Here is a 17624-nt window from a genome sequence, read left to right on the forward strand (position 1 = left end):
CTTCTGAAATTGAAGTGGTGAGTTGATTAAACAGCATATTTTTCTAATTTTATTCATTTGTATTTTATTATTAGATGCATTTCTTCGTAACTTTGACATAGACCATTTGAAAACATCACGAATCCAGTGGTGTAGTCAGATTTTTTGTAAAAAATCGCTAATAATTTTTTTTAATTTTTGACCTGCTATAAACATTGTATGTTTTTTGGGAAAATAAATCGTTACTATATTAAGAATAACACAAGTACCAAAATGTTATCGGTAATTATTTGGTTCAACACAGTACAGCCAATCCACCCTATTCACGTGAGAAATCTCACATTTACCAGCATAACCAGAAGGTGACCTGCTACAATTCATAATTATTAAATTCTTCCTATTTATTTGCTAATACTCGATACCACAAGTTTCAAAATCTTTGTCAATACAGAAACATGATAGATCAATAAGATCCACTTGCGGCCCATCTCAAACCTAAATTGTCACCCCACTACATTTCAACGTAGATTGACAGTATGATTTTTTTGATAGGATTCCATCAAAATTAATGGTTAAAGGTAAAACTGGAACCTCTGGCGTAAAATAAATTCAAAACAAGCACTTTTCCCAACGACCAGAACTGCAATACTTTTTTCAACGCGCGAGAGATGTATTGAAACATTTTTGGCATACTAGACAAGCAAACAAAATTTGAATATTGAAGTATTTCATCAATCAACATACCCTCCTCATGATTGGGAACCAGATCTGCACATTGGATCAGTTGACGAAAGACATGATGGTCAGACGAAGACAAATCTGGGGAATAAGGGTGGGTGTTCAAGTAATGCTGTCCCTAAATAACGAATTGTTGGCATGACAACATGCGATTTGTAAGTAGGGATATCGTCCTGCATTATTTTTCCTCGTAGAGTGATCGAATATAATTTCCAGTTATTGTTCTACCCTTTTCCAGAAAATAGATCATGATTATTCCTTGGTAATTCTGATAGATTGAAGCAAGAAATTCTTCAAGACTTGGAAACCAGTTTCTTCATTCCATCGATTGTTGCTTTGATTCTGGGTCATAAAAATGTACAATGTATTTGAGTAAGGTAACATTGTCTAAGAAGGTTGCATCTTTTTCAAAACAAACACGAATCAATCAATCAATCAATTTATTTCGTGAATGGCAGTGGTTACATTGAAAATGTGTATAAAATAAAGTAAGTATAAGAAATAAACAAGACCCCTACAAAAGATAATCTTGTCACTTATCTTAAGGTTAGGTCGTTAGGTTAGGTTAGATGTGCTTTCTTGTGAGATTAACAGGATTTCACTGGTTTCATAGAGAAGGATAATTATTAGCGGAAAACACTACAATGTATAAAGTGTGGTTGGTATGTATAATGATTGGTGGGGATTTTTCATATCAATAAGATCGTGTATTTTCATTTGATCTAGAGCATGCAAGTGTAGAGCGATACTCTACACTTGCATGCTCCTTGTGAACATCCCGACTTTTGCAGATCAATTTTGCAGAATTTTTTCTCATGTACGAATGTCCGGTCTGCGTGAAATATATGAAAAATTCAGTGCCTCAGATATTCAGGTTAGCCCAGTGTTTCTCAAACTTTTCGAATTCACGGCTCCCTCATGTTTTTTGAAGGTTATCGCGGCGCCCCGAACGTAAAGACTACACTAGATATTTCATTAATAAAAGTAGGTAGGTGGCTGTCTGAACGGATTGCATTTTGCAATTACCGATATTATCGTATTATCAGAGGATTTTTATTAATAGGTACCGACTCATTACCTTTACTCTCAGTTATCTATGTTGTGGAACGTTGTAACTTGAGACTCACCCGTGTACCACGGCGCCCCAGTGTTGAGAAACACTGGGTTAGCCCAATACGACGGTTTGATAAAATCATGTTATGAACTGCATTAGTATCTTTGGATGTGGATACAGAAACTGGCCTCTCCAATCGGTCATCTACAATGAAAAATGTACCTATCTTTTTTAAAACTTGAAATACAATTTTTCATGAACATTGATCGCTTATCTTCGTAAATCTCCTTATTTCTTAACCCTTTCAAAAGCCGGAATATGATGATATTTCCATACTCAAAACTCAGTTTTCTCAACTTTGGTCGACTTAACGCAATATTTGTATCCACGAAACCAGTTTAAGCTACCTAGATATCAATACATTCATGTATATGTTCATTCTACACATGGGTCCAAAACTTATGTTTTACCCAATTCCTTGTAACTCTGTATGTTTTCTATTCTGAATTAGCCCTCTAGTGCATCTTCCATTATCACAATATGTAAAAGGGGTAGAGTCAATGCATCTGTGTGGTTCTCATTGACCATATTATTCCCAAACAAGCAAGAATTTGTACCTTGCTTGATTTGGTAATATCTTTCACTTGTTTCATCTTCACTCACCAAACCAAAGATGCATAAGATGTCATGAGTTTTCCCACTCTTGTGTATACACAATATTCCACGTTTGGTTTCAATACCCGCGGCTTTTCATAGGTGCATGAAGCCGGTTGATTCCAGATCAATTTGGGGTTTAATATGACCACCAGTTTAATATGACTTCAGTTGTATTTGTTAATATCGAAGTATCAAAGGTTAGCTTCCTCAATCTTTGAAATAATTTCATATAGAGATTTAATACTTCTATTTAAAATTATCAACGGACTGAGTATCAGTCCCGAGCTTCTCTCCAAAATATCTTTACATGTCCCCAGTCGTTCAACTAGACAGGTGCAAACGTTTCAAGTTTCTTTTCACAGATTTAATTATTCATATAACGGCTTTATTCCCAGAACTCTTTAATTGGCTAACTCTTTAAATTACCTTCAAATCTTTAATATATCAGTATCCCGCTTTAAAAACCATATTCTTCACTTAGCCATCTAATACTCTGTGCTTGTGTTGTTGTATTGTGTCTAGTGTTACTTGCCTGTAAGAAATATGTTAGTTCATATTGTTATACATTTTCATTTTTTTTAAACAATCTATTTGTTATTTGAATTGAATTATATATTTTTGAATTGAATTATATATTTTTTTTTGTGTCTGAAAGTTACTTCTTTGCATGATTTACTACACATCCACGTATAGAGTTACTTATTTTCAAATTGATTACTTCCTTCCTTTCTTTGGAAGATTCCCTCATCCTTTTTTTTTGTATCAAGATGGAGTAGTAGAAAGCCAAAACCTTTCTTTCCCAACTATCTGTTATCTTACTTCGGAATCGTATTATTGTTATAACTTACTTTTAATCCACTGTATTGCATCAAGTACTACATAGCACTGTACTACTTATATCTGAATTGGGCTTGCCCGTGTATATACATGAATAAATTACTTGACAGTTGAAACCTCATCGGCAATATTATTACAATCGTCTCTGTTCTTTTAATTCAAAAAACAATTCTTCAATCACTAGATATGCAATACTTTTCTTGATGCGCGTTTCACCAACCAAGTTGGCGTCTTCAGGTCATCGAAATCCAATATGTATTGCGTGTTCTTTGAAACGAGTTTTGAAAGCTTGCTTAGTCTGACCGGTATATTTTTCTGCACAGTCCGCAGAGCTTATTTCATATATCCCCGACTTTTCATTTTCCAACAACTTGTCTATAGGTTCACTTAACATTTTAGAAGCGAACATCCTATCCAAAAAACATTTTATTTCACAAAATTATATTCATTGATCAAAGTGACAGATTAGTAATTGCAGTCAAGGATCAGACATCGTTGAGGTCTATCAATAGAATTAGTTTATATTTGTTATAACTGTGAACCAAGACATATTTAAATGTATAGTAAATTTATTGTATGAAGGATCACATGATATATTCAACTTGTATAAACATTAAATCTTAATAAACAAACAAAACACCTTATTTGGTAAAATAGTATCTAAAAATGCAATTGGTAACAATTTTTTCTTCTAAATACTTTAAATAATTTTAATTATTTCATAAATGAATTGCTTCTAAATTTTTGCATGCATCATATAATAACGAAGCAAGTTTATGAGTCTCTTCATAGTTCTGAACCAAACAGTGATGAGTTAGATTTGCTAATTGAGTTATTTTTCTGAGGGGCACAGGAGAGCACTCTTCTTCATCCTGAAAATTAGAAAAAATGTAATTATAAACAATGAGTGAAATAGTAGAAACTGACAAGATTCCCAATTTGATAATATGTTTCCGAACACCTGTAGATTAAAACTAGGAATAAATTTATCAATAATTTCATTATTAGACTATTTCTGGATTTTTACTTAATTATTCTGATTTCTTCATAACAATTCCACTTGGTGTTTTTGAAATGTTTGAATTTTCAGGTAAATTTTCATTTGAAAAATCTGTCGATTGATTTTATTTTCATTTACTGAAAGGGTAAAATTGTTTTTGATTCTTTCCAAAATATTGTAGTAGTCACCCGAATACAAAGTTTCCACTGGTTTTTCAACACAATCTGTTCTCAAAAAAAAATTGAAAAAGGAGATTGGTGGTTATACAAAAAAAAATATGAGGAACTTCCAAAGTAAGGATGAAAGTAATAAACTTCAATAAAAACTTCTCACAAAGATGTAGAAATCATGGAAATAGAAACCAAGGGAATAGTACTGAAATTGCCGAGTAACGACTGAAGTATGGTAAACTTATGTTAAGATAAATCGCAGCATATTAGTTGTGATTCAGTATTTGTAGAGTTCACTTCTTGTGAAAATGCATTTAACTAGGAAGTGCACACACTGTGGACACTCATCAGTAGCCTTAGAACCTTTCTGGGATTTGTCTCTCCCCATGCCACAAAGAACTGGCCAATTGAGTTTGTCATAATGCTTGGATTCCTTCACAAGATAGGAAACTCTGGATGAAGATGAAAAACCAACGTGTTCGAGGTGCAAGGAAAGAAGAAAATGCAAATTGAATGTTGCCGTTGACTTTTCTTTAGAAGGATTAGATATGAGCAATTATGCAGCAGACAATGTGGTTCTTTGTCGTTATAAAATATGTATATGCACTTTCGAATCACAGTGGGACTACTTACAACAGGCATTACACAGCATATTGCAGACACCCATATAGTAGCACGTGGGGACACGTGTCCCCAATTTCACTAAAATCGCTTGTGAGTGAGGAGGCATATTTTCTCTTTTATGAACAGGAGGGAACTAAGCAGCACCTTTGAGGCGTTTTTTTCTTTTTCTTTATGAACTAAATTCTGTCACTTCTTCGATTGGCGACTTATTTATTTTGTGGAAATTCATGTTCACTGAGGATACACTACAAAAACACACTTTTGTCTATTTTCCACTATATTTCTTTATTGTTGACCGGTTTCAGCTATTACACCATTTTCAAAACTAACTGATTACATTTGAATCTGAGTAATTTATACCTATGTTGCTTATTCTATCATAAATGATTTGATATACCTGATACCTGCGTTTCATATACCTGTAAAATCCATGAACATAACAAAGCTTTCAATATAATGTAGGTTTTGGGATCTGGTTCAGTTAGTTTTGAAAATGGTGTAATAGCCGAAACCGGTCAACAATAAAGAAATATAGTGGAAAATAGACAAAAGTGTGTTTTTATAGTGTATCCTCAGTAAATTCTGTCAATTTGTATCTCATGATTCTCATGTATCTCATATCATGATTCTTCTGCTTTGATTTCTGTATTGTTACAAGAAATGTTTAATAAATCTTTTAGTTTATCATAACCGTTGAGTTTTCTAAATCAAAATGGTTCGGTGTTCTGTTTTAGTGTGTTTTAATACTATAGTGCAAACAAAAATAAAACTTTTTCTCGGAGTGACACTTCACTTATGAAAGTTGGCAAGCAAGTTACTATTTGTATGGTGGGATTTGCAGTAAAAATTCTAACAGTTTTACATTGTGATGAGTACATTCATTGATAGCTTGTTTTCTAATGAAACCAACTCTATTTATGCTTTAATGAGGGACAAGGGTAATTTAATTTATCCCTCTGAAAGTGTTGTAAAAATTTGCGAATTATGTGAAAAAATAACCAAATACCCTCAAATTTATGTGGAAAAAAAATATCAAACAATCTAAATAAACAAAAAAATTGCAACAGACTCTTAAAAATTTCGAAGCTGTTGATTTTTTTTCTAATTTGCGGGTTCATCAAATAGGTAACTTCCCGAATACAAACCACATATCAGAATTTATAAGAGCTATTTCTGAAAAATATACAGGGTGTATTAATGAAAGGTAGGTGGAAGATAGGTGCTTCCCTATTAGAGTTACAAAAAAATGTTCCGGGAAAAAGTTGTAGAGATTAATAAAAGCTATGTTTCAATAATTATTACAGGATGTCCAATGAATGTGTGACAGGCCAAACTTATGTTTTTTTTAAATAGAATGCTCCAGATATTTTCACTCGATTGAATTTCTTGGGCAGAGTGCTTGTCAAATATTTAGGATTGTTTAGATTCATACCGGGTGTTTCAGAAGTTATAGTGAAATTTATGTCAAAAAATGGGTTCATTCAATAACGAATATCTCCTACTTGCTCAAATGAAATGAAGAAATTTTTCAAAGAAATATTCTTGAAGCTAGTGTATTTTCATTTCGTCTCCATAAGTTTACCTTATGGTATTTTTTCAATACAGTGGTAAACAAAACTCGGGATCACTTTTTTCTTAGTTTTTTCAAACAGCACATCCTGTAATCCTAAAATAGCCCACACCAATAGCTTTCAGTAAAGCTAGAGATTGATTACTTTATTTTCATCAGAAATGTATCTAATTCTTGAGGAAAGTATGAAAAAATCATCAATTAAATCTATCTATAATTTCTCCTCGAACTTCGCTTATTGTTTTTCTTGTAACAAACTTCATTGAATCAATATATTTTCCTGACAATTTGGTTGGTTTCTTGCAGTAAGTGATCCCTTAACAAGATAATAGAAGCCCACGTTTTGTTTACTCCTTGTGCTTCACACTCTATGTTTTCGAAAACATCTCTTTCGCAAAACTCTTGAATGGTATATTCATATAAGAGTAATGGGTATAGAGGTTCCAGTTATTACATTTATCAGGATGTTGTACTGCATATTATTCTACTGGCTGATAGCAGCTTATTTAACACCTACTCGCAATGTATCATTAGAAAAATTTAAAATTTGGAAAAATAATAATAATAATAACAAGCATCAATGCATCATAATAATAATAACAGCATCAATGTGTACTGTACAAAATCTCTATAGATCAGTAAATACCACGACACAGTAGAATTAATATTTATTGAGATATGGAGCTACAAAACACATTACATTAAAACGGACAAAACTTTTAAAACAACCTAATAGATTTATTCTTCATCTGTCTTAATATGATTTTGATACCTGGATGTAAAAGTTTGTAGATTTTATCAATTATTTTTCTGAAAGATCAGGAACATATGATTTGATATTATTGGATGAAGTTGTTTAAAGTATTGTTATTTAAGGGTAGCTGGATAATTTCAAATATTTCAAATCGTTATATAAATTGATACATCTACAATGTGTCTTTATTTGTGTCCATAATTTCATCTTAAGACTACAAGGGAATTGAATTAATTAAAAGAATGCCACTTCTTAAAGAACCCGTATGGGTAACACTATGTTTTGTAAAATTACTGTTTACTTACCAATGACCTCAAGTACATTGACACAGTGGGAGTTAATGCTGTGAAATTATCACGTTTTTTCGGAGCAGTGGACAAAAATAATCTTAATCTCTTTCCAGTTACTATTAACAATAATTTCCCTAGTTCTTTTCTAGTGGTCACCTGACCGGCGAACCAATTTGCCAAACTATCATAACCTTTCATGAATAATTGCGCCACCTGCAACAAAGATGATCAAATTAATATGTGAGGAAACAACAGGGTCATATTTGAATGAATTTGGATATATTATTATTAGGGGTATAACAGAGCGGCTATACTGTCCTGTATATTAGACAACCAGAATCGAGTTGGGAATATATTAAAAAAAAACACAAATTCTGTGTCATGCTTCTACACTAATCTTGATCCTAATAACTATTACTACCTGAAATATTTACCTTGTTAGGAACAACTCATTGAACTGGAAAATAAATAATACAAGTTTTCCCTGAGACGTCATTTTACCTACTTTTAATATATATCCTAATTACCAACTTCCTCATTGTAAACTATATTCACTAAAGAGGAACAATTCAAATCTATTAGATCATTGAGTAATAATCTCGAATTCCTGAATCTATTGATTTCTAAGCATTCCAAAAGGTTTAGTTTTGAACCTTTCCCTTCCAATTGCAATATGTCATAATCATGATTGAACTCGGGCCCCTCTGTCAAAAGATGATTCGCAAATGTAGAATTGGTGTTTCCATTCAAAAAACTACTTATATGTTCTTTTATTCTTTTTGAAAATGTTCTTCCAGTTTGGCCAATATAAAATTTAGGACAAGAACCACAAACTGAATCGGAAGCAAACATAACAAGTAAAAATTACCAGCTATTAAAAAAATTGTAATCTGTCACAGGACGCCTGGCAGATGTAAAACATCGAAATTATTTTGTACAAGTATAATGCATAAAAAACGACAGAAACTAATACGGCATAATGTAAAAATGAAATATAACGGTTTTTTTCCAGAAAATGATGATTGTTTATACAATAAACATTCATTTTCATTAATTACAAAAATAAAAAATTTAAACATTCATTTCAAATTGTGACAACTCAATTCTTTCAATCAGTGACTTTGGTAATAGTTATATTCGATGTTGCCTCTGACGGTATTATATTGACAATTGATCGATGATAATTGAACTATGTTACAAAAGTATTGGACATATTATCAAGATATCTAATAAATATAGCATCTATTGTTTCAAATCTGATAGTGGGTTCTCTTGGATTCTTGTTAATTTGCAATTCAATTTCTTCTTGGAGGAACGTAATAAATGGCATTGATCTATATTTTGCAAAATTTACATTGAAATACATCAATTTACAATTTACATCAATTTACATTGAAAATCAATGGTAGTTTTTCTTTATTGGTTTTAAAAATTGTTGAACATCTGCGACCATACAGAAATCATCTCTCATGTACAAATCTTACCTAGTTATTGCAATATGTTACTAAAGATCTTAAACTATGAATATTAATGTTTCAATATAAATTCCACAATCATTGGAAAATTAATTAGTTGATTAATTTTTTGATATTCCTGTTAATAACAAATAACATAAATATTCGTACGCTACTCGCTATTAGCTGATTTTGAAATACAATTTTGTCAGTCCTTATGAAATTTATTCTTCAAGCAAGTTTTTTAGTGCAGTATTTTTCATAAGAATGAAATTAAAATTGATTAATAATTGAATTGAAAATAGTAAAATTGTGTACATTTTAATCTACCAAGAGAGTAGATTTTACATTTACTGACCCTTGAGACAGTCCAAATATACGCAGGCTTAATGCACACTTTAATTATAAAATATAAATAACTCACTGATGACTTGATAGTGTGTAGTAGTGTGATTTTGATTTCTTTGCAGGGAGCTGCTCAATTTCACTTTCTAAGTTATCACTGTCAAACATATTTTATGTTTGGTTCTTTAAAAAAATATTCATTAACTATAACACAGGTTATGTATACTGGAGTAAACAACACTGTACACACTATAGGTATCCGAGCGAGAAAAATAGTGTAACGCCAACCTAGTGGGAAAAGAATCTATTGATAGAAACAATGATCGTACTTTGCTTAACACCCTTTATTCCCTTTCAATAACGCAATTATGATTCGACGTCATAGCTTCCTATGACCGACGGCGGCTCAACAAAATATTCTTCATCGGGTGATTAATTCTTAGATGGCCTCCCTGACAAGGGCGACACTCTCGACAAAGTCAATGCTTGAATTGCAAAGAAAAATTGATTCATCAAATCAGGAAAAAATCTCAGCTTTTACCTGCCTTTCATTTTTTCGATTCTTACGCCGTCACCTGAGACTTCACTTCAAAGGTATTCCAGGGACGATTGAAGAAAACGGAATTTGTCAATATCTAAAGAAACACCTGCGGTAGAAAGTGCGTCTAGTACACGCCGAAGGATATCAAATTCCTCCTCCAAAGTCGCACTAGGTATCAAAATGTCGAGATAAACTAGGGCAATTGAATCCTTCAGATTACCGAGAACAAAGTTAAGCGCTCTCTGAAATGCAGGCGGAGCATTGGCAAGCCCGAATGGCATCCGCAGATAATCAAAGTGACCGTCCGCGCGGCGGATGAATAAATCCCTCCTCGATCGGTATCTGATGGAAACCGAAAGCCATATCCAAAGATGTGAACTAACGTCTCTTGTCCAGTCTGTCCAATTGGTCGTCGATAAGTGGCAGAGGAAAGAGTTTTTCAATTGTGAAGTGGTTAAGTTTGCGAAAATCTACGCACATTCAAAAGCACAGGACTGACAAACGGTGATTCACTTGATGTTATTCCTCACCAAATCTTCTGTTATTTATCGAACTGCCTCCCTTTCATTGATAGCCAGGCGATAGGGAGTACGGTCGACCATAATGTCTATTCATTATCAACTGTTCCCACCAACTCAATGCTATGAAATCATTCACTGTCAATATCACAATTGAAACACGTAAAGTCAAGCTTCCAGCGCACACCAAAGTATATGCACTCTTCCTTCGCGGTGCTATTTTCTCTTATAATTCCCTTAATGGCTCTGTGCAAACTGGAATATGATAATATTGATATTTAAATTATAAGGAAATACTCGAATCTGATATAAACGAAAGACTATATAATTTTTATGCCTTTCATTCATCATACAAACAGATACAAGCAAATATAGTTGCAACATAGTTTTCATTCAAATGCAGATATATATAGCATATTTAGCATATTTCAAATATCTACAACACAATTATCCAAAACTACACCTTCTCTCTCTTCTAGATCCTCCACCTCCTCCTGTAGGTTGGATCTCCATGGTTTCAATTGGTATAGCTTTATGATATTCTGTAGCAGGTAGGTGTATATGTGAGAAAGAAAAGACTTCAAGTCTGCTTCAATCATTAGCACGCCAAGCTCATACTTCTCGCTGAGCTCCAAAAGTTTTCGCACCTCTTCGGCATCATAGCATATACTCAGATAATAATTTGATGAATGTACAGCATCAAAACTCAGATCAGCTAATTCCCAAGACATCCTTCTTATAGCAGAATCCAAATCTACGGCTGAATATGAAATCCACATATTTGTAGTAGAAAGAGCTCTTAAAAAACACAAATTGAATTCGTTTGTTTGAAAATGATGATGTACAAAATAAGCCCTCACTTGAAATTTGAACATGCTCGAAGTGAGCCGATACGTATTCTATATCAGTCTACCATATTTTCACTATTAACAGATAAATTAGGGCCACTCCAGGAACATTAATCCTTATAATCCTGAGAATTCTGACCTATATAATGTAAACGTTAATTTGGCTTCTGATGAATTCACAAATGATGTCTTCCTTGAATCGCTCTGTGGCATGTTTTGAAAGAAGTATTATTTTCCTCATCCTTTGATGTTATTTGAATAGATTTATCATGTGGAAAAGCACTTATTTATCAATAACCAGGGATGTTATAGGATTCTGCTCTAAAGTCTCAGTTTGTTGAATTATTGCGAAATTAATATATTCAATGTCAAATTTCAAATCGTCCATTTCAAAAATATAGTGAAATTATGATTTGAGAATATAAAATATGTTCATCTCTATGACGATCATGTTCACTCCTTGGATTGGTAGAAACTTGCTGTCACCTTGGAATTCACCAAATACTTTAGGTGATCTCAACTGAGTGTGGAAGCATGTTCTCATGGCATGTATAGGAATTATCAACAAGGGGGGGGGCTATAGTTCTCAAGGTCATGTATTGAGGAGTCAAAGAAGGTCATATGACGCGCACATAGCTCAAGGTCAAGTGTGGCCATTCAAGGCCAAGAATGTTTCCCACAAAAATATACTTACAATAACTCTGTTCTGTCATTAATTATTAGAGTATGTTTTTTTTGGTCGACAGCTTATGCAGAGCAAGATTTCAAAAAAAAGTCATTTTTCACGCCTAGGCATTAAAAAACTCATTTTTAATGCCTAAACATTGAAAATCTAACTTCTATGGTCGATAAATGTCACTAAAACTGACGTTTGATGCCAACCAAAGAAAAAATTAGTTACCTGATAGCGCCTGAAATATTCAACATCCAAGTACCAAATTCCAGCCAAGTCGATACATTTGAACATACATTTAGAGTGGTCTGCTGAATGAATTTCTTCATGTTCGTCGACGGTAATGCTTTCCATGCTAGTTGAAATCAATCTGAGGAGGAATTGTTCTCTAAATTCATTCAATTTCTCATCTGTTCTGCAATTATACAACAAATTATAAATTTTCCATTCTAAGCTACCTCTTAATGAGAATACCTACCTAGTGTCAATCAACTGGCATTTTTTCTGAAAATCAAAAAAAAATACACTGACAATTGAAGATGGAAAAAGATTGTCGATGGGCTTCTTGAACTTGATAGGAACCATAGTAATCAACTCTATAACCAAACTGAGCTGACAGTGTGCTTGCAATAACTGAACATTCACTTCTCTTTGATGAACTGCAAGTTCTACTAATGGCTGACCTTCGTATTCCCAAATATTTTCGAATATCAATTCAGGTTCAGGCGCATCATGGCTGGCATATATAGTATGCAGAAAATTCCCCAAAAATGCATCGGAAATTTCTGTAAATGAAGATATTTGTTTGTCAGACAGGCCTGTGTCTTGTCTACAAAGACGTTCTTTTGGAAGTTTTCCCACTTTATTGATGAGTTGACAGATATTTTCAAAGACAATTTTCATATTAGTGTTCCAAATCAACTGGAAAATACCTGAAACGGAAAAATGGTAATCGAATATTTGAAAAGAAGGCTAACTACAACTACAAAAAAAAAATTATGGTCAGTGAGTCATAGTGTAAGTATTCAATCACAACTTGAAAGTTATCACTCTTGTAAGGAAACTTACCTGAACGATGAAATGCACCTTCATCAAATATACTTAAAGGTCCAACCCAAATAAAAAAGAAAATAAGTAGAGAAGAATAAGTCTAACAGTTCTGTTCTCTCATAGGCATTTTTATCAATAATTGTATTTTACTGCAAGTAGGTTATGCTAATCCTTTATATATGGGAATGCATACTATACATGATAATGGAAAAATTGTAAAATATAATGAAGATTGAAGGGGTTATATTTTTAGGAGTGATTAATTTTTGGGAATTGTGTGTATTTTCTATAATGTTATCCAATTTGGTACTGACGAGCCCTAAGGCAAGTGTCTTATGGCGAAACATCGATGTATACCAGTGAGGATGACAGTGTTCCATATAAGTGCAATTTATTACCATTCATTTAAAGTAGAACTCCTGTGAATGATATTTGAATTTCATTCCATAACGAATGTTTGGAATACAAACTGAGTAGAGAAAAGTATCTTCTGTACAATTCAGTGTTCATGTAAAAGTATTTGTTTCAAAAGATTTTTTTTCTTTCGTGTACAACAACAAAAATTAATAAATATGAACTGAAACTTTAAAAAAAATAGATGATTGGGTATACTTTGAGAGTCTCAAGAAAGATTACTAACATACACATAAATATACTATCTAGGTAGTAGATAGTATATTTATGTGGAGGGTCGAATAGACCCACTCACTTTGGACCTATCTGGGTATCAAAATCTTTCTTCATAAAGAAACTGTGGGGTGTTGGAGGAAATGAACTAACAAGGAATGATATGGATAGAAAAACTAAATGTGTTTTGTTATTTAAACCATGGAGGAGACTAGTAGTAGGCCATCAAATTATTTTTTGTCTATCCATGTGTTGTAATTATTCAACAGAAAAATGTTTACGTTATACATTTATAAAAAGTTATGAAAGTTAAACTTCATTCTGTGTCAAATAACAGATCACTACCAAATATTGCTTCAAATCAACTGTAGAATTTCTAAACAAGTTAAGAAAACCTCAATATAAGGAATGTATTACATAGAAACATTGTTCAAATGTGTAGATTTGACTGACTTCTCAAATGGAACTGACCAATTCTTGACGAAAATTAATATTGAATCTTACTAATAGTTTTCTGTAAAATTCTTGCTCGAGGAAACTATTACATACCAAGACGTGTGAGTATGAAAGAGTGGATTTTCTGTATGCAGACGTCAATGAATAAAAAACTAAATTGGAAAGATGTGACCCTACCGTGATTTGAACCTGGCTCTCGCATTCTCTAGACTACGCTACCAGAGCCACCAAGAATAATAAAACGATTTGGTGGTGGGAAAAACTCCAGTAATATTCAAGAAGAATAATGTTGAATCACATCTTCAATTCAGTCTTTCGTGGTGTGCAAAAATTATACTTTTTTTTTCAATTATGGTGAATATAACATCTAAATGCATTTCATTAGATCGGACTTCCATTATCTAATATGATATAAAATGATTTGAAATCCCTGAAAGAATCAATAAAATTAAAAGGAATAACTGAAAATAACAATTACATTATAGGATATTCACGTTTAGAATAGAATGACGTCATTTTTGGTAATTTTGTATATCCGACATACGAACGTTAAAATTTCCAAATAAATGCGTTCAAAAGCAATGAAACTAGTAAAATTTCATTTTGTAAGTTGCTCAACTGAGTAAAATTTCAAACGTTACCGAATCGAAAACTTTTCAGAACTAATCATTTCTCTTGATAAGACCTGCGTATATTCAATATGCCTAAAGCATTGTCGAAATAGTCTCAACAAATAATAGCGTCTTTAATAGAATACTTTGAAAGAGAACGCGAGAATGGAGGACCTTTACTTCCACTAACTGCTGTCAGAGATGTAAGTTATATTAATTGTATCAATTACCTATCCTACAACTATAAGAACTAAACAAAAATTATACAGCGAATATATAAATGTTAGGTTAGATTGAATATTTGTCGATTGTTGATTTCAGAGGGTTGCAGATGCCTTGAAGCTGAATATTATTACTGTAAACCATATTGCGACTAAATCTAATAGAGGTGAAGTATTCAGCAATACATCGAAACAGCGAAAACGGGTGAAACCAGTGGTAGATATTGATGATTTCGATCAAACTGCCATTCGAAATGTGATCTATGACGTGTACAAAACCAGTAGGTATTTTGTATTGATTTATTCAATATAAAATATTTGACGACAACAATAATTTCACGAAAACATATCAATTTGAAAACTTTGAAAGATGAACTGGAAGAACGTGATCTTTTCAAATGTTGTAAGACATCTTTATGGAAAATTCTGAAGAAAATTCGTTTTACATACAAAAGAGATGGAGCTGACTAGTATTGCAATGAAACGTATTCCCTTTTACATGATTACATGACTTAAGAAAGAGGGTTTAGGCCAGTTTGTATTCTTGGATGAAACTTGGGTATTCAAAGATGGTACCACCAGGGCGATCCTGGAAACATTCCAACGTAAAAAGTGTCATAAAGACTAAGGTTGGTGGTGCAAGGTAAATACAACCATAAAATGAAAACAAAATACACTAGCTGATTTTTTTATTTCAAAATATATTGTACTTCATGCTGGATGCGGTACTGGGTTTATTCGTGGGGTACTCCTAATTATTTGTTCCAAAACAAAGAATTGTAATTACCACGGAAAAAAGAAACAACAAAATTTTCTGCATTGGTTTGAATACAAACTATTAATAAATTTAGAAGAACCTTCAGCTCTGCTCATTAATAAGGCAAGTTATCACAGCACTGTTATTAATGAAGCCCCAACATCAACATCGAAGAAAGCTGATATCCAAGAATGGTTATCAAAAATAACATTCCCTTTGAAAATACTTTTCTCAAATAAGTTAATGAGATTGTTATTCAAGCTGAATTAATACATTATAAATTTACGTTGTAGGAATAAACCACTATCTATATATGAAGCTGATACGCCTGCAGAAAAATATGGGCATCAAGTGCTTCGTCTTCCACCGTATCACTGCATGTTCAATCCCACTGAACATATTTGGGGATTAACAAAAAATGTTTATAGGGATAATGTGGGAAGAGATGGCACTTCAGCTGACAAATCCCGGGCTATATGGAAAGAAACTTTAGACAAAGCTACACCTGATGTATGGGCTGAAACTATTCGACATACCGAACAAAACATAAAATTATATTGGGATAGAGAAGTTGGGTTTGACAGGAAAAATGTTCAGATGATGATTATGACAATGATGATGACGAATTGTAATTAAAAAATATATACAATTAAACGAATTTAAATGAAATATTTTATTTTTCATTAGTTATTATGAAAAAAAAGGTGAAGTGCCACTGTTTCAATTAGGTAAGTTAATAGTAAGTAAGGTTAATAGCAATAAAACAAATCAACAGTAGAAAAAAATTTTAAAGTTCAAAATAGTGTACATGTTGGCAACGCCGTAACGTGTCATCTTGTGACATCATTCTCTTCTTAACGTGCATATCCTATAAACGAAAAACCCTGAACTGAAATTACAATGAAATAAATACAAGCAACAATTGAAAATTGAACAATCAACAAGAAATGAAAAAATCAAAAATTAAAAGTTGAAAGATTTCAAGCCAAGTTACATCATGACGTTTTGATTGTTAGTATCCACAATCGTCTTCGGGTGATGACTAGACTATTCCTCCGAGAATACAGAACTAAAAACCTTCCGTTACTTTCACAATGAAGAACGAAGTCCACAATGATTTGCCATTCTTAGACATATTGGTGAAGAGGACCAACACTAAGTGGGAAACATTTGTATACTGAAAACCCACTCATGAGGGACAGTACCTGAATCACGAATCCAACCCCCATTAATTTACCAAAAGAGGAATCATCAAGACTCTAGTAGACCGTGCTTTCGGGCTATGTAATACGAAGAAATGTCTCGAGAAGGAAATAGGCATCATCAAAAAAGATCTTCAACAAAATGGTTACTCCACAGTGATAGTGGAACAGACTTTAGCTAGAAGACAGCAATAGCCTCGCGAGGAAGAGAAGCCTTCACAACCAGTGCTTGCACTTCCCTACATCAGAAGATTGTCAAAAAGGATAAGAAGAATTGGGTCCAAATACAACATCAGAACTAGCTTCAGATCCGGAGGAAATCCAAATAAGCTGCATATATGTTGTCCAACGATGCATTCAGTCAATGTAGCATAGAAATACGCAACATATAGAAACCCATAATCAAGTGGAAAACGGTCAACTCCCGCCAAACGGTCATCGCCCGCTCAACCGGTGAGAGGGAAAAGGGGGATTAAAGCGATCCAACGGCCTATAAATTAGCATCTCTTGGAGGAATAGTCCAGTCATCACCCGAAGACAATTGTAGATACTATCATTGGAAAGTCGTGAAGTAACTTGGCTTGAAATCGTTTAATTTTTATTTCATTTCAATTGTTCAATTTTTCGCTTAATTTATTGTAATTCCAT

The 17624-nt window shown here is 33.0% G+C and overlaps 1 protein-coding gene across 1 annotated transcript in view; it reads right to left on the bottom strand.

Annotated features, from left to right (window-relative positions):
* Positions 1-3816: 3816 nt before the first annotated feature.
* Rab3-GAP (Rab3 GTPase activating protein) overlaps positions 3817-17624 on the bottom strand; it is a 34053-nt gene continuing 20245 nt past the window's right edge. The window contains exons 5-8 of the mRNA XM_023168668.2: positions 12531-12984; positions 12281-12467; positions 7689-7886; positions 3817-4137 (exon numbers count right to left, since the gene is read on the bottom strand). Coding sequence (XP_023024436.2) covers positions 3985-4137; positions 7689-7886; positions 12281-12467; positions 12531-12984 — 992 coding nt within the window. The 3' untranslated portion in view covers positions 3817-3984. The remainder of the gene's footprint in view (positions 4138-7688; positions 7887-12280; positions 12468-12530; positions 12985-17624) is intronic.

This window comes from Leptinotarsa decemlineata, unplaced genomic scaffold (assembly GCF_025532065.1).
Source record: "Leptinotarsa decemlineata unplaced genomic scaffold, Ldec_3_MD MMD2_tig00000882_RagTag_RagTag, whole genome shotgun sequence".
Taxonomy (NCBI): Eukaryota; Metazoa; Arthropoda; class Insecta; order Coleoptera; family Chrysomelidae; genus Leptinotarsa; species Leptinotarsa decemlineata.